The 23,530-nt window shown below is 35.9% G+C and overlaps 3 protein-coding genes across 3 annotated transcripts; 1 reads left to right on the top strand and 2 right to left on the bottom strand.

Moving 5' to 3' along the window:
- The first annotated feature begins 6 nt into the window (after positions 1-6).
- On the top strand, positions 7-1,439 carry LOC122309403 (protein FAR-RED ELONGATED HYPOCOTYL 3-like). The gene is made up of 4 exons (XM_043122884.1): positions 7-888; positions 1,013-1,102; positions 1,203-1,280; positions 1,377-1,439. Exons 1-4 carry the CDS (start codon positions 7-9, stop codon positions 1,437-1,439), a joined length of 1,113 nt encoding a protein of 370 aa, XP_042978818.1.
- Positions 1,440-4,389: 2,950 nt separating this feature from the next.
- On the bottom strand, positions 4,390-7,322 carry LOC122309521 (L-type lectin-domain containing receptor kinase IX.1-like). The gene is made up of 3 exons (XM_043123030.1): positions 5,533-7,322; positions 5,335-5,369; positions 4,390-5,103 (listed from the first exon to the last, which is right to left on the bottom strand). Exon 1 carries the CDS (start codon positions 7,320-7,322, stop codon positions 5,826-5,828), a length of 1,497 nt encoding a protein of 498 aa, XP_042978964.1. The 3' UTR covers positions 4,390-5,103; positions 5,335-5,369; positions 5,533-5,825.
- A 6,753-nt stretch (positions 7,323-14,075) lies between these two features.
- On the bottom strand, positions 14,076-16,218 carry LOC122309401. Its single transcript, XM_043122883.1, has 5 exons — positions 15,811-16,218; positions 15,129-15,706; positions 14,459-14,765; positions 14,338-14,387; positions 14,076-14,220 (listed from the first exon to the last, which is right to left on the bottom strand). The coding sequence occupies exons 1-5, from the start codon at positions 16,216-16,218 to the stop codon at positions 14,076-14,078; spliced, it is 1,488 nt and encodes a 495-aa protein (XP_042978817.1).
- Between the last annotated feature and the right edge of the window lie 7,312 nt (positions 16,219-23,530).

The following is a 23,530-nucleotide window of genomic DNA, read 5'->3' as shown; positions in this document are numbered from 1 at the left end:
GCTGGAATGAGTACAACCCAGCGAAGCGAGAGCAGGAATGCTTTCTTTGACGGGTATGTTCATGCTAAGACAAACTTAAAAAAGTTTGTCGATCAGTTCGATAATGCATTGAGGAAGAAGATTGAGAGTGAAAGTGAGGCAGACTTCCAATCATTCAACGTCACAATTCCCGTCGTCTCTCCCTCTCCACTTGAGAAGATTTTTCAGGGGATATACACTTGCAATAAGTTTAGAGAAGTTCAGAAAGAAGTAATAGGGATGCTTGCAACTCTTCCTACTCTACACCGGAAGGATGGTGTAATTGCAACGTACCATGTAGAAGATGAAGTGGATGTTGAGGATTTCATCAAGGAGGTGACCCACACAGTGTACTTTAATGAGGCCGAATGTGAAGTGAAGTGTTCATGTGCCTTGTTTGAGATGAGAGGGATACTGTGTAGACATGTGTTAGGCATTATGAGAGTTAACAAAGTCCGTTCGGTTCCTGAAAAGTACATACTAGATCGATGGCGGAAAGACATCAAAAGGACATACACTCTTATACGAAGTAGTTATGACTTAGTTGATCAGAGGCCTGAAGTTAGCAAATATTCACGTATCATCAAGAAATGCTATGAAGTAGCCACAAATGCATCTTCATGTGATGAGCACACTGAGGATATGCTAGATAAGCTAGATGCGATGAACTTAGGCTACCGCACCAAGACGCCGCCCTCGAAGGTTGTAACTACTGATGCCGACACAACGACAGCTGTGAGTTCTAATAAAGTATTGAGTCCAAATGTAGTCAAAGGAAAATGTAGACCGCCATCTCTTAGAAAAAAATCAATGATTGAGAAAGTGAAACACACGACGAAGAAGTTGAGTAAAAAAGGAAAGCGTAAACAGGTTAACTAAGTGCACTATTCTGAATATTCACGCTTTTATACTTTGTATTTTACTATTATAGAGCCATGAGAAGTGAGGAAGTGTTTATTCAGTACTTTAACACCATCTTTTTTTATCTTTGTAGCCGCATGGAATACAAGGCGTGGATGTTGGAACGTGCAGGAATTTATTTGGACAAACAGATGTTGGAACAACACAAAATGTTCCAGTTCAGGTAACATTTTCCGGGTTTGGGGTTGATAGGAGAATTAATTTTTTAAGATAATACATAAACTTTTATACTTTTCACTAATATTCTACTTATGTATTGTTAGTCGTCACAATACACTACCGAAGTGTTGGACTTTAGTGCAACCGAATTAGGCTTTGCAGTGAATGAGACTCAAGAAAGTGTAAATGGTTTTCTTTATGTTTGTCATACTGTGTAAATGTTCCATAATAAAGTCCTCATGTTGGGTTGATTTTTAAATACTTCTTTATGTTCACAGATGCAAATTGGGTTGGATGGAACCCAGCCGGAATTCATGCATGAGACACAACCGTCACAATAGGTCACTAAATGGGGTTTGTATCTCGAAATTAATGCACTATGTGTAAATTATAATTTGCTCAAATACGTGAGAAGTACCATATTTGCTGTTAATTTATGGGAGTTTTATATATTATTTATGTTCAGATTTGGAATTCATCTATGGGAGTTTGATGTGTTGAAGGATAGATTTGGTGTGCTGTGGTATCAGTTTTATAATGGGTACATTCATGGAAATTTTGTACAAAAAAAGGAAGAGTAAGGGGAAGGGTATTGGGCACTCAAGCAGCTCGGTGTTATATATTGGGTTCGATGGGCACTCAAGCAGCCCAGATTAGTGAAGCCAAACAGTCTAAAGCACAAACAGTTGTTATATATATTTTTTGTTGGGTAACATCTTGCAATTGTAATTATTTTGTGATAATTTTACTCAAGTTATGGATGAGTGGTTGTTATTATTTTTTGATGAAAAACAACCAGCTCAAATGCAAAGTACTGCATTTATACTACAGGTATATGTGTAAATATTCCACGTTAATATTTGATGGGTACCCTGAGTGGTTGTTATTATTTTTTGATGAAAATAGACCACTTGTTGATGGGTAAATTGAGTGAATGGTTTGTTGTCTCCTACTACAGGGTTATTATTTGCAAGATGTTGAACTGGCATTACACTACCCAAGTTAGCAGATTTCAGGATGTTGATGGCCACATTAACAACCACCATATGTTTTATTCTTGTTAGGGATATATAATTTTTTATATATTTTAACTTCTATAGTGTAGCTTTTATTTAATACATATATATATATAGAGCATTTGTCATGGTATGTCTCTTTATTTATTTATTTATTTATTTAAGATCAGTTTGATATGTAAAGTTTGTCTACGAAGTCCAGATTTTCTATAATGTTTTGGTCTATCCAAACATTCACCTTAATTGGTTTGTTGAGGCGGACTTCAAGTTTCTTACTATGGTGTCGTGTGCAATGTATATAATTGGTTTGTTGATGCCAGATTTAAAGTTGGACAAGCAGGTGTCGTGTGCATGAGTTGTTAACTTGCCCAGATAAGCAGTACCTGCCATTTTAAATTCATACTACTAATTCGGTGTACATGTTCCATGGGAGTTATTAGATCAACTTTACCTAAATCTATGACCAATTCCAACTTTACATAGCAATTTAATCTTTGAAGAGTTAATCTTCATTTGATAGCAATTTAATCTTTGAAGAGTTAATCACATTTAAGCAAAATAACTGAGCAATACAGATTCAACAATAAAGATAAATGCAAAATCTGGGCATCTGATCAGTACTTAGATATGTTTCAGCAATACAGATTCAGCAAACTAAGCACATTTCGGCATATACATGGTTCAATTTATTTCACGTACTAGGGAACTGAACAGTACCACAGACTTTTCAGCAATACAAATTCAGCAACATAAACACATTTTGGCTTCACATGGTTCAATTCATTTCAATATCTGGGTACCTGAACAGTACCACATAGCACTTACAGCACCTGAATTTTCCCACTACACTATCTTCACAACACTATCACACTTTCCAAATAAACAAACTAAATGAGCTGCAAGTCACATTTTGCTCAAAAACACAATCAGCAGTTTCATCAGAATGATCTGTCAGTTGCCTACTTGTTCTAATAATTTCTTACACATTTCCATAACTACTAGTCTAAAGCACAAATTCACAAGTTCAAGCTTTATACAAAATGTTTGACAATCCGTGAGTATTCACTGTGATCGTGAGAAGTACAAATAAAGTAATATACAAATTATAAGATAGAGCTTTATATTTCTGCATTGACAGCCAACTCCCAAGTCCCTCTTGACAATTTCGCCCTCTCTTTTTCAAACCTCTTCCATCCAATTTCGAATCTCTTCCATCCAATTTCGAACCTCTTCCTCTCTTCTTCGAATCTCTTCCTCTCTTCTTCGCAACTCTTTGGCTATTTGTTGAAACTGAAACTTTGCCTTAGTTTTCTGAAGTTCTTCCTCATTCCTTAAGGAGTTAATTTCTATTTTAACTAGTTCTTTTTCTCTTTCATGGCCGCTATCACTATCTGCCCATTTGAAATAGTTGCAGTATGGTAACCCTTGTATAAATAAACCAACGAAAGGTATAGTAAATTAACTTGTAATTTTGACTCAAACCCAAACAGAGCAAGTGCTTCTGACTCTAATTTTTTTTTACCTGAGAATTATACTTTGAACACCCAAAGAATGATCGACCTGGATTTCTTGGCGTATTCGATGTTCTAAGCGAGGCGGGTGACCCACAAGTGCACATTGGATTGTTTCTCAAAGTATGAGTAACATGTGAAGAAGAAGAATCTTTACTCGATACCTTTTCTCCAGACAACATTTTCCCAAAATAGGCAATGGAGTATACTGTTGCTATGAAAAAGAAGTTTTTCTCATTTTTAGTTTATGCTCGGGTTAAGAAGTATTTTTTTTTAAGAAGAGAGGTGGAGCAACTTAGTTACCATTAGGGGAGTGTTTGGGGAAAACAGATAAATCATATTAGTGTTAGGTGTTAGGGCAATAAGAGCCTTAATGTCATGAACACAACCATAAACACAAAGATTAATTTCTTATCCATAAATGATAGACCCAGCCCAATCAATGAACAAAACTGCACAAGTTGAGACTACACAAGCACAAATTCGAGCTAAATGTTTATGTAGTGTAAAACAAAATATAAAAGCAGTTTCAACATATTTTATAAAGAAAAATGGGGCACATCAGCTAATTGTTCCATGAAAGCATGCACATATGCAGATCCATTGTAATGCAGTCAGGTTTGCAATTGCCTTTATTGTTGTAGATAAAAGGGGCTAGCTAGCAGTTACCTAGCTACTTTTTCAATAAAAAATGTACGATATCACTTACATTGGATATTAAAATGTAAGTGATATCACGATACTACTTGCAGATTTAAATTAGCTATTTCAAAAAAATATACTTTAATTACCTAAAAAGATCACTTTCTGAGTTTTCTAGCTGTACAAATGATATTATAATATGAGTGGTGGAAGTTTAAGGTTGGATTTTGAATGATCAACTTGATAGTTCCTCTAGAACTTGGTTATTGAATGAGGAATCGATCTCTTGTTAGTTAACATATTCTACTCTATTACATTCTAATCTCCTGTGTAATTATTGCTTTCCTAAGTCTCTTTCATATGTCATTTTAACCATACTACTATCTATTGTTTCTGTCAGTCATGTATTTCTTTCCTTCTAACTTTTTCACACATCATTTTTTGTAGATGTTCCATCTGATACCAACACCACAGGGGAGCTTTTACGTGTTGAATGACATTTTTTGCTTGAATTATTCATGAGGAGTGTTAAGACAATTCAGTAATCTGATAGATAACTCTGTGTTAATTTTTTAAAAATTTTTGAATTGAACATCGAAAGTTAAAACCAAATTTTGTTTTAAGGTTTGATTTATATTATAATATGACCAACTTGATAAATGGCTTGTCAGATTTTGATGGTTTTAGTTTAGGAGACCTTCAGTTCAAACCTTTTCAACAAATTAATCTAAACACACAAATCAACTATATTTTTACAAATAAAATAAGTTCAAATTTTCGAACCTATTCCTTCCACTTTCTCGGCAGCCAAACAGGACATCAGAACGTAATGCTTTCTGTGTGTCAACATTAAAACACTATACATAACTCAATCTTCGTACAAAAATGAAAACTATTAATTTGAACAGAAGCCCTAGCAAAAAAATGTTCGGTGTGAAACCAAAACTATACATTTTCAAATAGAAACTCTAAAAAAAATTCTGAATACAGATTATTTGCTTCTACTTTATTCATCCTATTAAAATATAGACCAAATAACCAAAAGCACCATTGAGAGAGAGACAGACCTGTTAGGCTCGATTTAGGGTTTCCAAACTCGGATCTACATCGTAGAGTCCAGGAACAACATCGATGATATTGAAAACAAAAAATCGCAATATATCAATAGCTAAAATAACTAAAAGCAGAGAGAGAGAGAGAGAGAGAGAGAGAGAGAGAGAGAGAGAGAGAGAGAGAGAGAGAGAGAGAGAGAGAGAAGGGAAGACCTTTCAATCTCGATTTAGGGTTTTCGCAATCTCTACAAATCTACGCCAACCAGTAGAAGAAATACAACTGGTTTTCAGTCAAGATTAAGATGCGAAGGTACAACATCATACGGGGGAGAGATTGATAGATGAGAAGAGTTTCGTAGGGGGGAGGGAAAAGCTGAACGAAGGGGAAGGAAATCTGAATGGGGGGAGGGCAAAAGATTTCTCTTAATTACGAAATCTGTCAGATTTCAATCCCCAAAGATATTTGCTGCTTTTCTCGCTTAGACTTAAACGCCCCGTTTTATTTATTAATCCACGTCAACAGTTTGGTGCGCAATTCGTCCCCCCGTGCCTGCATTCAGACTTTTCCTAGCACACCACAACCCAACAATCATCAACCGCTCCATTTGCTTCTCATTAAAGTCTCCAAGCAACCTTGGGTCAGCTGCTTCAACCACCTCTCCTCTTCCATAGAGCCCCCAAACCCACTCCAACATTATTACTTGATCTTCAGGAGCTCTAGGAGTTACTGGTTTTCTTCCACGAGCTATCTCCAAAGCAACAATTCCAAAACTATAGACATCAGATTCCTTGCCGACCTGACCGCTTGTCACACATTCGGGAGCCATGTAGCCCATCGTGCCTGCCAAAACAGTGGTTCGCGACCCTTTGGCATGGTCCACAAACCTAGCTAACCCAAAATCCCCAAGTTTAGCATTGAAGTCTGAATCAAGCATAATGTTGCTTGATTTTATATCTCTATGTACCACACATTGTTCCCATTCCTCGTGCAAGTAGAGTAAGGCTGAGGCCAAGCCTTGGGCAATTTTGTACCTCAATTCCCATATCAGTAAGCTAGTGTCTTTAAAAAGAAATGAATCTAAGCTTCCATTAGATAGGAACTCATAAACGAGCAGGAGTTCTCTCTTTTCATGGCACCACCCAAGGAGCTGCACCAAATTTCTATGTCTTAATTGGCCAATGATTTTTATTTTTGATGCATACTCCTTTATCCCCTGTTTAGACGCTTTTGATACCCTCTTAATAGCAACAGAGGCATTTGAGTCCCTTAAAAATCCTCTGTAAACCCCTCCAAATCCTCCCTCACCTAGCTTTTCTTCATCACTAAAATTTTTCGTGGCACGAACCAATTCCTTAAACGAGAACCTCTTTGGCTCCGTTCCCTTCTGAAATTCCTCATCCATGTATATAGCAAAGGCAAGATCATCTTCTTGATCTCTCCTACTCTTCTTCCATAAGGCCAACAGAACCAAAGCCAACCCACCAACCGAAACAAATCCACCGGCGCCCAACCTCAAGCCTAACCCTAACTTCTTGTTTTTACTTCGGCTTGGAGCACTTGACCATGTTGGATTAGTTACAATACCATCATCAGTTTCCAGACTGGAACTAAAATCCCATGAGTAAATGGTATGCATTGCAGAAGCGTTTCCTGTTGCGGCTGAGAATCCAAAAGCAACAAATTCAGGTAGGTGAAGTCTCAAATCAACAATTTCGGAAAGAAACTGCCTTACAGGAACGTTGTTTCTTAAACCAGTGAAGACAACATTCAAGTTATGAGAACTAGAATTATAGCTAATCCAAGCTTCATTCTTTCTCCCTTCCATAATCGAGGTATTACTAATTAACCATGACACATTAGCAATAGATCTCATGGACTTGATATCAATACCTACATGTAGGCCGGGAGGATCCCAACGGCTGTTCTGATAGATATCGAACTCCACCGCCACAAAATGATTGTCTGTCGTGTTTAATTCCTGGCCATCGCGAGTAAGACCCATAGTGTAACAGCCCGCTAGAAATTCAATTGTGAAATTTCTATTAAATTTAGGAACCTCGTGAAAACCCCATAAGTTTTCACGAATCCATTAATCGTATAGGTTTTTGTCTAACTACATAGTTAGTGTTATTATTTACTATGGTATCAGAAATGTATTTTTGATTATTGGAGATAGTTAGAAGTGTCAAAATGTATTATGGTTTGTGCCATTAGACTCGGAGGGCTATTTAAAGTCTTATGGCGCAATAACATTTTTTCATATTTTCGGACAAAACGTCTGTTCAAAACTGTAAATATTATTGGATAAAAAGAAATATCTTGAGGTAATTTTCATGAATATTATTGGGTAAAAATATTTTGAGTTAATATTTATAGATATTATTAGATAAAAATATCTTAAGTTGATTTTTTGTAGATACTATTGAATAGAATATTATGAGATAATCTTTTATAGATATTTTGGGTAGGAGAAAACTACACTCAACTCTCAACTCCAGCCTCATCTCTTCCATATCTCATCCATAATTATCTCCAGCCACCTCTCCCCACGAAATTATCTTCATTTACACTTTCCATTGAAAGAATATCAAACACTCTCTCTCGGACAGCTTTTAGGAGGTATTTTGTACGCCAATTTCGAAGCTGTTGTAAGTGTTTTATCATAAAGTCTCCTTCATATAAATTGTTCCTTTTTGAGTCTAGTTTACATGGATATCTTATTTTCCCCATTTGAAAATTATTTGGTCAGTCAAATATTGTATAAACTATAGAAAGGTCATTCTGAGAGGTAAACTGGAGAATATGTTATAATTTGGAGTTTTTGACCAAGCTAATGGATAGATATTGGTCCGAAATTTTTATGGAGTATTGTTAACATGTATATATGACTATTGGTTGAGGATTTTTGCATGATTAAAGGTTTTGATGAAAGATTTTCTTAGATTTAGAACTTAGAAACTGGAAGAGGAAAAAAGAGTTTCTGTTTTGAGAAAGTTTAACTTTTTGGTGGTCTAAACCTATTCTAATGACTTTGAAAATTTTATTGGAGGATCTTAAACATCTTATATACATGTTATATTATTATTTTTAAGATATTTGATGTTAGTTTCAAAGATAGGAAATTTTATGCAAAGAGATATTCAGATAAGCCAAAGTGTGGATATTCTTGACTAAATTTATGTTTTGATTAATTTCTAACCATGTGATCTTGAATTAGAAGCTTGTATATGTTTTAGGACATATTTTTAAACCATGTAATGGTTTGGTTTGAAGATCATATATTTATAAGTCATAGATCAAAAGATTTATCAAAACTAGTTGAGGAAAAAGTTTCTGTTTTTGGACTAAGTGTAAAACCAAAAACTCCAAATTTTATTTTGTGATTTTGGTGACTTTAGTTTGATGATTTAAAGTATGGTTGATGTTAGGATGATATTATGAATATGTTAGAAGTAAGATTTGATTTTTGAAATTCTTGGAGATGTTTTGATTTAAGGTCAAAACTTGTGATTCAAGTGCTTGGATCTTTTTACAAAAAAGTTTGGTGTTGATTATTAGCTTTTTCTAAATGGATGTTTTAAGTATGATTTTGAACTTAGGATTGGAAGATGTTTGTTGCAAAATTTTGGTTTAAGTATGAGTTTTGAAGTTGGAAGGAATTGCAACAAAAATAAAGGGAAATGGCCTATGGATGTTTCAACCATAGTGTGTTCTTCATAGTTGTGTTTTGTTTTAAATTTTTCTGAGTTGATATTTAAGTTTAGGACAAAATTTACATGAGGAATGTAAATTTTAGAAACTTTTCGAGTTAGTATGCAAAATCCTTAAGTTATGGGTAAAACGGTCATTTTTCCACATGTAGAGAGTAAAATGAAAATTTTACTCTTTAAGTTAGTATTTTTCATATTTCAAATATTTAGTGATTTAGTTCTAACTTTTAGAATCACTAATTACAGTTCCTCGTGGTCGCACTTGAAGTTTTATAAGAAACGCGGAGATCGAGGTAAGTTAGCTTTTAACTTACTAGCAGTCTACTGTGTATGTGTGCTAAGTAAAGGAACTATAGTGTATGTATGTATGTTATCATATATGTCATGCCATGCCAAGTTATCACGTAATTATCTATTATACAGAATTTATTCTGTCATCAATTTTTATTTGTTACATAATATATTCTGTCATGTATTACTGTACATTACAAGTATGTCATGTTAAATATGTTGTCTATTATATGTTATGCTATGTTACGAAATATTTCTATCTCAAGTTGGTCATGTATTTCAAATTATGTTCAAATCACGTTATGTTACATCAGGACTCCAGTCCTTTCGTTTTCTAGTCATGTTTCATCTTGAATACATTCAGTTTGTGTAGAATACATGGGGCCACAACAACTGTGGAGTATGTATTTACACGTAGAATACATGGGGCCACAACAACTGTGGCGTATGTATTTTTCATGTTAAGTCAAGTTTGTGTAGAATACATGGGGCCACAACAACTGTGGAGTATGTATTTACACGTAGAATACATGGGGCCACAACAACTGTGGAGTATGTATTTACACGTAGAATACATGGGGCCACAACAACTGTGGAGTATGTATTTTTCATGTTAAGTCAAGTTTGTGTAGAATACATGGAGCCACAACAACTGTGGAGTATGTATTTACACGTAGAATACATGGGGCCACAACAACTGTGGAGTATGTATTTTTCATGTTAAGTCAAGTTTCAGATCAAGTTCATGTCAAGTCAAGTTCAGTTCATGTTTCAATTTAAGTTATGTCAATTATGCTATGTTGTACGCCAAATTATGCTTTAATTACTTATGAATTTGATTATGCATTTATGCTTTTACTGTCATGCATGCATCATTAGTTTGTGTGGAAGTTTTTTGTTAACTTACTGAGATTTGTAATCAAATCTCACTTTGGTAGTCCCAACTACCATTCCCCCCGAATGGTAGATCTTGTTACAGGAGCTGAAGGAGAATCAGGAGCTGATCAACTAGACACAGTTGACTAAGCGATGGTGCGACGTCAATATTAATATAGTAGTTAAACGTAAATTACTACTTGTACAATGGAGTTGCATCTTTAGTATTTTTTGGATCATAACCATTTTGGACTAGTGTTGTGATCTACTCAATGGGTCTTTATGTATGAAGTATGTTTTAAGCATTTGTGATATTTTCAATTTGGTGCATAGTATTGCTAAAGAAAAAAATTATCCGCTGCGAATATTGCATAATGTTATATGCATGTTAGGAACATTGCATCTTATATGTCATGAACGGGGGCGGGTAACCTTGTGTTGCATGTCTCGACGCTTCAAATGTCCGTCCGATTCCAAACGAAATTTGGGGGCGTCACACATAGTGCCACCTTTGGTGACGGATTCGGGAATTTTTGAACCAGCACGATCTAGGAAGAACACAAGCCCATCTCCATATGCCGTTCTATTTTGAGAATCGATGACGAAGGAAAAATGGGTAGTGAAATCAGTCAGGTTTCCGGAGATCTTATCCCACAGATGCATCGGACGGGAATATGTGGCACGACCCACGAACTGCTTATGGGCCTGGTTGCCGGTGAGTCGGATGACGTTGTTTGCGGCGGCAGCTCTCTGATCATATGTTATGTTGGTGTCGTTGGAACTGAAGCTGGTGTAGTTGAAGGATATCGCACTTGTAAAAGGGATTAGTAAGAAGCAAGTGGCGATAATTGACAGATAAAAGATGAACGGGGGCTTCGGAAAGAGGAAATGTTTGACTTTGAAGTCTTTGCAAACCATGATCATAGTTTGGTTAAAGATACTACAGAGTGTAATGCGAATAGCTAGAAGAAGCAGATCAAGTCCTTTCTAGGAACAACACCAGCCGATATTAATAAACACTTACAAAGTAATAATCGGATTCCGTTCCAGAAGGAGAAAAATAATCCATTTGGTCGATTAGGGATTAGATACAATGCATGGAAAGAAACGGTCAATATATACATAGATAAAAATATTCCGTATTCCGTAGAAGCAAAGCAAAATAAAATAAAGTATAAAGAGAGGGCAGACCTATTAAAAAGAAAGATACTTGGGACGTCGGTAATCTATAATATATAGTTTTAGAAGAATAAATATTGTTTTTATTGAATCATGCCATCCATTTTTATTTTAATTAATGATCATAACTTTGATTGTTTATACATAGAATAATTTAAAATCATGTGCCAATAAATATTAGGCGAATTAAAATATTCATCATCATTATTTACTACAAGAAAAATAAGTATTTGTGATCAATTTTTTACGATAAAAATAATTATTTGTAACAAAAATAAATTCATTTTAGTTAAAATTAGTCATTTTGTTGAAAATAACTGGTCGCAAATAAGTAGTTTTCTTATAGTAATTATTATTATTATTATGAGAAGGAGACATTTATTTTAGAGAAAAAAGAAAAGAAAAGAGAAGACCTTGTAGTTGAATAAAAAATATATTAGATTGAAAGGAGCGTTAATTAGTATATTCATAAGAAAATGTCGAGAAGGTAATGAAATCGATCGTCACAATGCAAGGGATCTTAGATGTTGAAGTGCCAACCCTTCATTGATTTTATGTCTATCGCGAGAATTAAAAAGTCGTGTGTGTGGGTATTATTTCAGCGGATCAATAGATACAAGATATTGGGTGGACTTTATTGTAAAAGTATATTCCATTCGGCCCATCCATCTCAAAACTGAGGTGGCTTAATTTATCTACTTAATTTATTGAATTATTATACTCTTAGTTGCTTTATAGAGTATAAAAAATATTACATATAATCATAAAATATATAAATATTATACAATCATTTTAAAAATAGATGGCGTCTACTATATCATTTTTCTATAATAATTACCCGCATCCTTCACAAATAAAATTAAAGTTAACATCAACCCATGTGACTTAACTTAAAATAAAGGAAATTAGGAGAAGGCAGTACATTATATATAATATATAGTCAATTAACGTTTTTGAACAATACAAAAGGAGCAACGAACTTCTAGAACAATTACTTACAAAATGCAACTTGTTTTTGAATATTTTATTTTCCAAGGATACCTAAGATCGACAAGACTATTTATTGCAAACAATGATAGCTTAACCACACTACTATTAATTTAACGTATGAGTCATATGTAATCCAAAAGCCATGCCATCATTTTATCAGCCATCCAAAATATTGCAAACAATCTATAATTTTTTTTATTTTTTTATTTTTTTCTAATATGGGATGCCAATAAAAAGTAAAGTCAAGGTTAGATAACTTAAAATTATGCATTTTAGGCCTTGTTCATTTTCACAAAACTTCAATCTCATCTTATCTCAATCATTACAATTTTTTCAAATCTTCATATAAAATAAAATAAATAATTCAATTTTTTTAAATTTCAATATAATTTTTTCAAATCTAAATATAAAAATAATATATTATAATAATATTTTATTCAACTTATTTCATCTCTAAAAACAAACGAGGCCTAAGTATGTTTGGAACAAGCTGATAGAGGAGGAAAAAAAAGACACGTTAAGTAAGACATAATATTTATTGTTGTGTATATAAATATTTCAGAAAATTAGACTTAATTCTTGTTTCTATCTTTCTCCCGCTCCTTAATTCTAAATACATGTATAGATTATATAGTATCTAATGCGTACAGAATTGTAGAAATTCTACTTCAGACGTTGCAGACTCAGACCGATGAGGAAACATATCGATTTTACAAATTCATTGGCTTTTCCTTTTCATATCTCGACGGGAACAGTTCCTTTCAGCCCCATACTACTCACCGAGCCCAATAAAACTCTTATTACTTTCAACCCATAATCATTAATTGTCGATACCTGAAAGTGGCTCTTTAGGTAATTAGGTGGTGTTTTCTAACCAATTAAAACGTTTTTTTTTCCTGTCGTTTGAGCCTTGAGGCGTAGTAGCTTTGTCACCTCATAGATGGCTATATTCTCACATCAATTACCATTAAATTTGGGTTGAGATGCACGACTTGATTCTGGAATGTTAATGCCGAAATTTAGCACCAACAAGCCGGATGAAAGAAAGATCATCTCTGGCCCACGAGGGTGGCCCGGTGGTCATTGGTGGGTCGTCATGCTTAAGCTCGTTCATGGAAGTAAATAATAAATAGAATGCAAGCAAGAAGAAATATGGATTTATATAGTTTGATATAAAGCCTAGGTCTACATGGTATTGGAGAATAAATTAATTATAATAGATAATTTTATCATTTTTCATGATTTCTCGTGTCTCATAGTACAATAGGTCGGAGATCCTTTTTTTTTTAAAAAAAATATTTATTTATTTTAGAGGAAGCAATATTCCTAAAATCTTTTAGATTGAGGTTAAAGAAATCTTCCAAATGGTCTCGCCAGAGTCACCTACTCCCTTTTTTCCTCTTCCCCTCTATTTGGTAGGAAAACCCCTCCTTTATTGAGGCATTGTGAGTGGTTAGTGGGGTGTTGTTAGTTTTATGTCACTTCTCTATTCTCCATTACGTTCCTAACCATACTTTTTTTTTTCTTGAATTTAAAAAGAGTGGAAATCATATGTCCAAGAGTGATTCCCTCTCACTTTTATTCATTCTCACTTTTGACGGAGGAAAATCAAAGAAAAAACATGAAGGAACAAACTACAAATCACCCACCCAAAGAACAATGCCAGCAAAAAAACCATGCAACTAAAAAAAACCCCTTTACCCATACTACTACATATGGATAGAAGGGAAGCCAATTTTGTCAAGCCTTAGAATTCCTCTCAGCAGAGGAGGTATCTCCTGTGACGACCACCACTTCCCATTCCGGCCTTCCGCCCCTAAACGAGCTAGGAAGTCTGCCGCTTTATTCCCTTCCCTGAATATATGAGATATACGAACATCAAGCACCTATAAAGCTTCCATTACCTCTTCCCAAAAATCCTCCAGATACCAGGTATTGCATCTGTTTTCAGTTATCCAATGGACCACCAACCAAGAGTCAAGTTCAACCTCAAAATCCACTATGCCTTGTTTCTTCACCAACTGAATACCATGTAATAACCCCAATAATTTTGCATAATTGTTCGTACCATATCCCAAACTTATTGAAAAACCATTTTCACGTTCCCAGCCGAATCCCTCAAAACTCCCCCTGCTCCTGCTGGCCCTGGATTTCCCTTCGACGCTCCATCAACATTCATCTTCCATCTTCTTTCGTCCGGTCGAAACCAACTAACCAAGCGAGGACATCTCCTCTTCGGAACAGTAACTGGAACCTGCAGTTCCTGTAGAATTTGTATATCTCTGCTCGACTGTTGGTTTGTTGTTTTTAATTTCTCTCCAATTTTTACAACCCAGTGCTTCAGCTGCATCCAAATCTGACTAACAGACTCGCTTTTCCCTTCTGCCCGAGAATGGCATCTTCTCAACCAGAGCAACCACGTGATTATCGCAGGAAGTAAACCCAAAAGCTGCCCCATCTGCTATCCATTCTTAGCCTTTCAAAACCATATGTCAACCAGAGTCCTCCAAGTTGATGTCGTTACACTGCCAAGCCCCACCTGCTCTGCAACTTTCTTCCACACTTCTATTGCAAAATTACCAGTTGCAAGGACATGATTCAAGTCCTCAAATCCACCTTTCAAGCAGCAATTGCATTTCGAGACTATTGGTATACCCACTTATCTCAACTTAGCATCGACACTCAGAGCATTATTTAATGCCTTCCACATGACAACAGACATATTTTTGGGCAAACAAGAATGCCATATCCAGCCCGCCCACCTGACTTTAGGAGCCCGAACTCGTACACAATTCCATGCACTCTGTGCTGTGAACTGCCTTGTTTTAGTCTCTAACCATACTAACACATCAGCCCCCTCAGGTCGTTTATGTAATACCCTTATAACCTCACGAGTTTTTTCCTCCCCAATTAATCGAATCAACATATCCTCATCCCATTCATTATCTACCCAGCATTCTGTCACCTTCATATCCAGACTAACTACATTTCCATGCGACGCACCGATTGGCCCATCATCCATCCATCTATCCCACCAAAAGGAGGCATTTTCCCTACGTAGTTTCCATTTGGACTTGCTCAGAACCTCTGGAAGACATAAATGCACCTTCTTCCAGAACCTCGTACCTTTTCCCTGCGGTAACAAGGAAACATGCCGATCTCGCATATACTTCGCTTTGAAAAATTGTGACCAAAGCGAATCTTCCATTAGTAATTTCCATGCAAACTTCATAAATAATGTCTTTTGCACATCCTGCAAATTACGAAAGCCCATGCCACCTTCGGATGTCAGGAGACACAATTGTTCCCAAGACTTCCAATATTTTCTTAGTTTCCCATCCTTCACACCCCAAAAAAATTACTGAAACTCCTATTAATTTTTCTCAACACAGATACTGGTGTGTGGACCGTAGACAACAAGTGGATCGGTAAACTCATAAGTACCTGGCGCAAAAGTATCACCCTCGATCCATTGGGTAGTATTTTATTTTGCAATCCCTCGATTCTATCTTTAATTTTACCAACAATGTCTTCAAGATGCACTGCTTTCAATCTACCAGCTAAAATTGGCACGCCTAAATACTTAAATGGAAGTTTTCCTTCCACGAAACCCAAAATTCTCAATAATCTCTGTCTTTGGTTAATTGCAATGTGGTTCGAAAAAATGATAGAAGACTTTGAGGAACTAACCTTTTGCCCAGACCATCGTTCATAGAGCTGAAGAGACTTTGAAATTTTCCGCACCGAAAAGGAACCCCCATTAGCAAAAATGACAATATCATCGGCATATAGAAGATGAGAAATCAATGGGGCTTGCCTTGGAATAGGGAAAGTGCCAATCTTCTTTTCCATGAATTTTTATCTGAGCAACCAAGAAAGGACTTCTTCGACAAGAATGAAAAGATATGGTGACAATGGATCACCCTGTCTTAACCCCTGACCACCATGAAAATAACCTTTAGGAACCCCATTCATCATAACTGAGAACCAGTTTTGGGATATACATCTATTAATCAAACCATAGAAACTCGCATAAAACCCAAAATGATGAAGAACATTCAGCAAAAAACTCCAAGCTACACTATCACATGCTTTTTCCATATCAATCTTCAAAATAATATTTCCTCCCCAAGCAGGTTTATGCAGACTATGTACTAACTCTTGAGTGAGGCTAATATTATCAAAGATACTCCTACCTGAAATAAAAGCCCCTTGCTCCAAAGACACCAACCTTGGAAGTAGGGTAGAAAGCCTACTAACTAGAATTTTAGTGCAAATTTTGTAAAATACCGAGCACAAGCTAATGGGCCAAAATTTGTCAAAACCAGTAGGAGCAGCCACCTTCGGTATCAACACCAAAAACGAGGCCGAAAAATTTCTTGGAAGAACAGCACTTGAAAAAAATTCCTGCACCGCCCCAACAAGATCCTTGCTAACAATATGCCAACAAGCTTGATAAAATCCAAACCCGAATCCATCCAGTCCCGGACTACTATCCACTGTAATTGCAAACAATGCTTTTTTTACATTTTGGATTGAAGGGAGCAACCCCAACATATTATTTTCCTCCTCTGTGATACTTGGTTGAATTAAACCAACTAAATTTGGCACGTCCTCCACCTGATTATGCTCTAGAAATTTTGTGAAATACTCAACCGTACCCTTATGCACTTTTTCTGGACTTTTAAGCCAGGTACCATCTTGAAGCTTCATTTCACGCACCACATTCCTTTTTATATTATTAAACGACAGAAAAAATTGAGAAGCTACCCCATGTGAGAGCCAGCTTTGTTTTGCTTGTTGGCGAAGATGTATTTCCTCCCACTGCGACCTCACATCCAGTTCTGCCTTGGTGACCAAATAGTCTTGTTCATCTTCCGCATGAAACTCAACCTGCAGCTTGGTCTCTAACCTGGCTAACCTCTCCTCTAAATAGCCAATCTGTGTTTTAATATTGCCAAACACATCATGATTCCACACCCGTAGAATAGGCTTCAGCCGTTTAAGCTTCCGAGCTAACCTCACCATTCCGTAATCTTCAATATCATCTTCCCATGCCCCAGCAATACAACTCAAGAAGGATTCATGAGTCACCCACATTTGATGGAATTTAAACGGCGGGAACCCATAAGAGTTATGAAACTCCTCCAACCGAATTAGAAGCGGTGAGTGATCCGATGTACGACGCGAAAGATACTGCATACTGGCGTTCAAATATAACTCCAGGAAGGCAGCATTAACTAGCGACCGATCCTGTCGAGACCATCTACGAGCCAGTCCTCCTTGTCCATTGCACCAGGAAAATTGATTCCCTTCATACCTCAGTTCCGTTAACCCAGTAGACTCAATAAACACATTAAACTCATCCATCGCAACAACCGGTCTAGCACTCCCTCATCGCCTTTCAGAATCATATCTAATAACATTGAAATCCCCCACTATTATCCAAGGCATCGTATCATCCGCACCCTCTACTAGACTTTGCCACAACGCCCTCCTCTCACTGGACGTGCCTAACCATACTTCCTCCCTCCGCTCTTGTCTTATCTTGTCCTTCATTTCTTTTCCCTCACCAAATTACTGATAGTTATATGGTGGGTTGAGCTTAATATTTTTGCCCCCTAACACAAAGCATTCTTCGTTGTGATGTTTTCAGGACTCATAGCATAAAATAAAATACATATCAGGAGCCACTATACAACTTTTTCTAATAATTACATATTCAGTTACACGACTGCGATTGCATTAATTGCATATGGAAAATGATATACATACAACCCATTTACACAATCTTGTTTTAAATGAGAGATATTTTTATAAAATAACCTATAAAAGTAATATAATTTTATATAAATACTTTCAATTTAAAAACATGATTATATAAAGGGTTGTGCATATATCATTTTTCATAAGATATGTGTAATATTATCGTCAAGCATATATATATACATGCAGTTCGATGAATGAGTGTGAAAATTGATAATTTTTAACATTTCGTACTTTTTTTTCCCTATCTTTTTTCATCAATTGAATATTTGAGAGATTTTCTATATTTATATTTATGCTTGATTTGAATAGCAAGAGTGTAAGAAAGGGACACCGATAGTGGGCATCCTTTCACATTCTCTTAGGGGTTATGAAGTGGCTCTTAAACCACTTCATGAGCCTCGATGGCTAGCCTTTTAATGACCATCCAAGAATTACACTTAGAGGGACTATCCCCCATTTGGATGGAGTATGTGTAGAAATCACAAATGATCTTTCTCTCTCAAATGGTTCTTTTTAGTCCCGTCATCTAGGTTGTGAAATTCGTGGGTTTTGTTATGGTATTACCGCATAGCACACTCCACCATTGATACGTGAAGATTGTGAACAAATGATCAATCACTTCGGAGAATTTGTGGAACAACCGCACTAGATCCAAGATATTTTCGATAAGGTAATATCATTTTCATTGTGTACTTTGATATGATATTTCTAACATTGGTATCAGAGGAAGATCAGTTGTTCCCAATTTACTTTACGATGTGCTTGTGATTTTCTTTGAGATTTTCTTTTAAATTTTATTTTTTGTGATGAGAAAATTTTTCCCACCTTGCAAACACGACTAAGAGTCACCTCAACAAGAGGAGGTGTCGCGCACTAGCTAGGTGCTGCGTAGCCAGTAGTGATGCAGGCTCTAGGGCTGTAAATGAATCAGTCTGTTTAATAGCTCGCTCGGTTAAACTCGAATCGAACTCGATTCGTGAAAAAAAAAAGCCCGTTCATTAAAGCAGATGTTCGCTCGATTTGTAAATGACACATACTCGACAAAACTCGACTAAGGCTCGTTTAGACTCGCTCGTTTATGCTCAAGTCAACTCGATTAAAACTCATTCATATATTAATAAATATATCCATACACCTATGCATGTATATATGTATTAGCTAATAATATAAGCATACCACTTTTATAATTAAATATATAATATATATTCTAATTACTTATGTCTATATAGTAAATATACTTTATAGGTATATTTTATAATTTGTATAATAATTAGTTAATAAAATTTAAAAATTTTATATACTAGTATGTGGGAATCATATATGAAATAGATATATTCTATTATATTAAGTGTATGTATTAATAATATATATAAGCATATAATATATTATTATTTTGGATAAATATCAACTAGTTAGATATTAATTATTTATAAATTTTTTAAAATTTTATAATTTAATAGAGGTTCTACTTGTTAGTTGTATAAATTCAATATTAGTTCTTTTTTATTTATTTATTTAATTTATTAATTATTAAATCTTATTCAAAAAAAAATTCGAGCTCGAGCTCGAGCTCGACTCGACTTGAACTCGTTTGTGGGACAAGCTCGAGGTCGAGCTCGAATTGAGATTTTAGCTTATTAAGTTGAGTTTGAACAAAGAATTAAAAAAAAATCTCGAGCTTGGGTCCGAACTCGAGCTCGACAACTCAAAACTCGGCTTGGCTCGACTCGTTTACAGCCCTAGATGCAGCGATGGTAAAACACTGCCTCATGGCAGTGTTGGCCATGGCACTACACGCACAGGTGTTGCACTACGACATAGAGAGGTGATGCAAAGTACACCTCTGTTTCCAGTGTACATGAAGAGGAGCAACGGTGTGCACCGTTTGGGTGCTGCCACATAGGTGCTGTGTTTACCACGACGGCGCTGCGCTGCCCACGCCTTGCGGTAGAAACTTTATTGGGTATAGAGGAGCACGGATCTCCAATAAACTAGCTGCGCCGCGCACTGCACATGGTGCTACACTCACAAGTGAGCTGCGGAGAAAGGACGCACCGCCATGGTGCTTCGAGTACCTTGTGGTGCAGCCCGCAGTGTGGTGCTACGCGCACTGCACTGAACTGCTTACACCACGGTGCAGCAAGCATAGTGGTGTTGCGCGCACCACCTATGCAACAAAGTGGTGTTGCGCGCACCACCTGCGCACCACAGTGGTGCCGTGCACACCACCTGCGCACTACAGTGGTGCTACGCAGCGCACTTGTGCGGCTCACTCCACTTGCGTAGCATAGGGGTGTTGCGCACACCACGGCTCCCCACGGATCAGCCGCCGAAGTGCAGCAGCGCAGCTGGTACTGCTGCGCACGAGGTGTTACGCACACCAGCAGCGGCACGCACAAGGTGCCACACACCAGTGAGCGGTGGAGGAAGGCAGCGTCGCCGTTGTCTCTAGGTACTGCAATAGTGACGTTGAAAGAGTGGCGGTTACATGCGAAAATTTTTAATTTTTTCTGTTACAATGAACAATAACCGTAGTGAGGAAGAAGATAAACAGTCGTTTCTTGGGTGATATATATGGATTGTGGGCTAAAAAAAAAAAAATTTGGACTAAGTAGATGGGTCTTTTTCTTTTTCCTTTTTTTTTTTTTTTTTTTTAAATCAAGCCTTGGCCCGGTCCTTTTATTTTATTTTATATTAATTATTATTATTATTGAAAATCCAGCATATTTTTAAAATGGCCACTAGGCAATTCAGGTCGTGAGCCCAGCAGGCTCAGGCCTGCTCTACCTGAGCAAGCTTGCAGGCAATAAGCGCGGGAAGCACTTGATCCCTTCACAACGGATAATGGATGGATTTGACGGAGCCAGGAGCACACTTGCCACCTAGCAGAGGGGGCAGAAGGTAAAGCCACATTTTTGACATCTTACTAAGGAAACAATTGAGATGTCATGTACCTATGACATAAGAAATGCGTAACGACCTCCAGAAATTAGATATATAAAATAATTTTTAAGTGTTATAAACTTCTTTTGAACTCTCTACATATTTATATTAAACTTTAAAATGATATTAATTTTAATATCGGAGCCTCCTCGGCTACCATGATGGCTCTTGTCTTACAGTATTTTTTTTATATCTGCAGGTCCAAGATCGAAAATCTGAATCGTTGAAAATCCGATTCAAAGGCATGCAAAATACAACATTAACAAGTGTTATTTACAAACAATTTCATAGATCATCCATCTCATTTATCACTATCCAAACCATACCTTAGATTTGCAATATTTTAATTTTCGACGTCTTATTTTATTTTATTTTTTTACGAATGAACTATCCGCTTCTTTTCTCTTCCAACTAATTCCAATATTAATTTCATTGAGTTGTACGGTCGTTCAAATAGTGCTGCATGCAGGATAGCAATAGCATTTTCTGATTTTCGTATAAGCGGGGCGCAGCAATGCGGAACCCGTCTTCGGTCTTCGCCTTTAGATTAGTCATCGCGTAGCTAACAGGCAAAAGTAAATGCTCTTTCACACTACAAAGAAAACTGGGCAACACACTTATTTTAAAATAATTATATCCTGCATGTTAAATAGACTCCAGTGACCAGCTGCCTAGATGATTGAGACTATATACAATTTTCTTTGACAGAAATAAATCACTATCGGATCAAGACAGCTTATATTAATTGTTTGGAAAATTTGTAAAACATTAAAGCTAAGAGGCATGGGATGCATACATCCATGATCTTCGTTTACTTTGACGTTTCCACATGACTTTATATAATATAATATAGGACATGAAGAGTACTACTGTACGTCCTTGTTGGCCAGGGACCATGTAAATTAAATAAATTGTTCCATTTGCTTAGCTGCAGACGTACGTACGTGGGATATCATACGCGCCATGCATCCGGCCATATGTATTTATATTATTTTATGGATCGAGCTAGCTAGCTAGCTATGAGTACTAATACTCACAAGGTTTGAATTTTATACTAATACAGCCGGTATTTCTTCTATCAGAATAATGATAGTATAGAAAATATATCTGTTTCATATTAAGTTAAATATTGGCCGTACCGGTATTTTCAGTCAATACTGACTAATTTTCGATATATCGGCTGTATTGGTATCGGCCAAAAATAGAAAAGTTTTGTAATTAATATAAAAATTTTGATTTTTTCATAATTTTCACTCAAATTTTCATATCTGAAGACTATTTTTTTTTTTTTTAATTTAGAAGTATTATTGAGTTTTATAAATATGTATTTTAATTTTTTAAGATTTGCATTGATGTTATTTTGAAATATAATTTATACACAAATAATTAGTCTATTATATATAAACTATCCCGAAACGGTATTGGTATCGAATTATTTCGTTCTTGTGCCTTAATCGAAACTGACACCGAAATGAGTACTCGTCCCCCATGCATATATATATATGCCCTAGCTGTCGATCAGTAGACTTAGTATTTTTTGCTTTTTTAATTAGAAAACTAAAATTACAAAGTCAAAAACGACCGCGGGGAAGATTTGAACAAGATGATGAAGTAAATTAGCTACGATTCTGGAGTGATTCATGAATGTATGAGAATTCTTCGATCTAGCTACAAAACAATATTGGAAGTCGTCCGTCGACTAACTAAAATTGACACTTCTATAAATGAATGTAAGCGATAATATTATTGTAATAAAATTGAGTGTATGAGAATTCTTCCGCAAGCATTATTGGAATTGGTTCGTCATATTTTCGAGCTCTCATAATATATATGTTCGTTATGACATTAAGTTCGGTAATCTTTCGATCTATATATTATGAGACGGTGGTTAATTTTGATTGGTTGTAATAACATGATTAAGTGAATTAATTATAATCCTATATGGGATACAATTAATAGGATTATAACTTCACTCCTCTTCCTATGCTTATTGTGTTTGCATGGGGGATATATTGAGCTCCCGTTATGATTTAGTCTCTCCTTTTTCATTTTTGGCAATTGACATTTGTTTTTTATTGCATGTCATAACAGTTTCAATGATCTAATTTGGTTTACATATTTTGTTTTGTTTTTTTGTGTGTCGACAGATCTATATGTATTCATTTAGATCTCTTAGTTTTCATATCTAAAATCTTGGGTTTTAGTTGTAAGCTCTCGATTGCTCTATGTATTTGTTTAAAGTTTCATTTTTTAAAAATCATTCTCTTTGTGGGTCTATTTGGAATTTATGATTCTGTGTTTGGAATTTTTTAAAAGCATTGGGTTTGGTCTTTTGGGTTTGTATTTTTATGGAAGTTGAATTAAGTTTAACAGTTTAATTGATCTAATTTGGTGGTTTGCTCTTTTTTTTTTTTTTTAAGGACTTTGGATTGTAGTTTGGTTTTTGTGCATG

This window comes from Carya illinoinensis, chromosome 5 (assembly GCF_018687715.1).
Source record: "Carya illinoinensis cultivar Pawnee chromosome 5, C.illinoinensisPawnee_v1, whole genome shotgun sequence".
Classification (NCBI taxonomy): Eukaryota; Viridiplantae; Streptophyta; class Magnoliopsida; order Fagales; family Juglandaceae; genus Carya; species Carya illinoinensis.
This window is presented reverse-complemented; position numbering and strand designations above follow the sequence as displayed.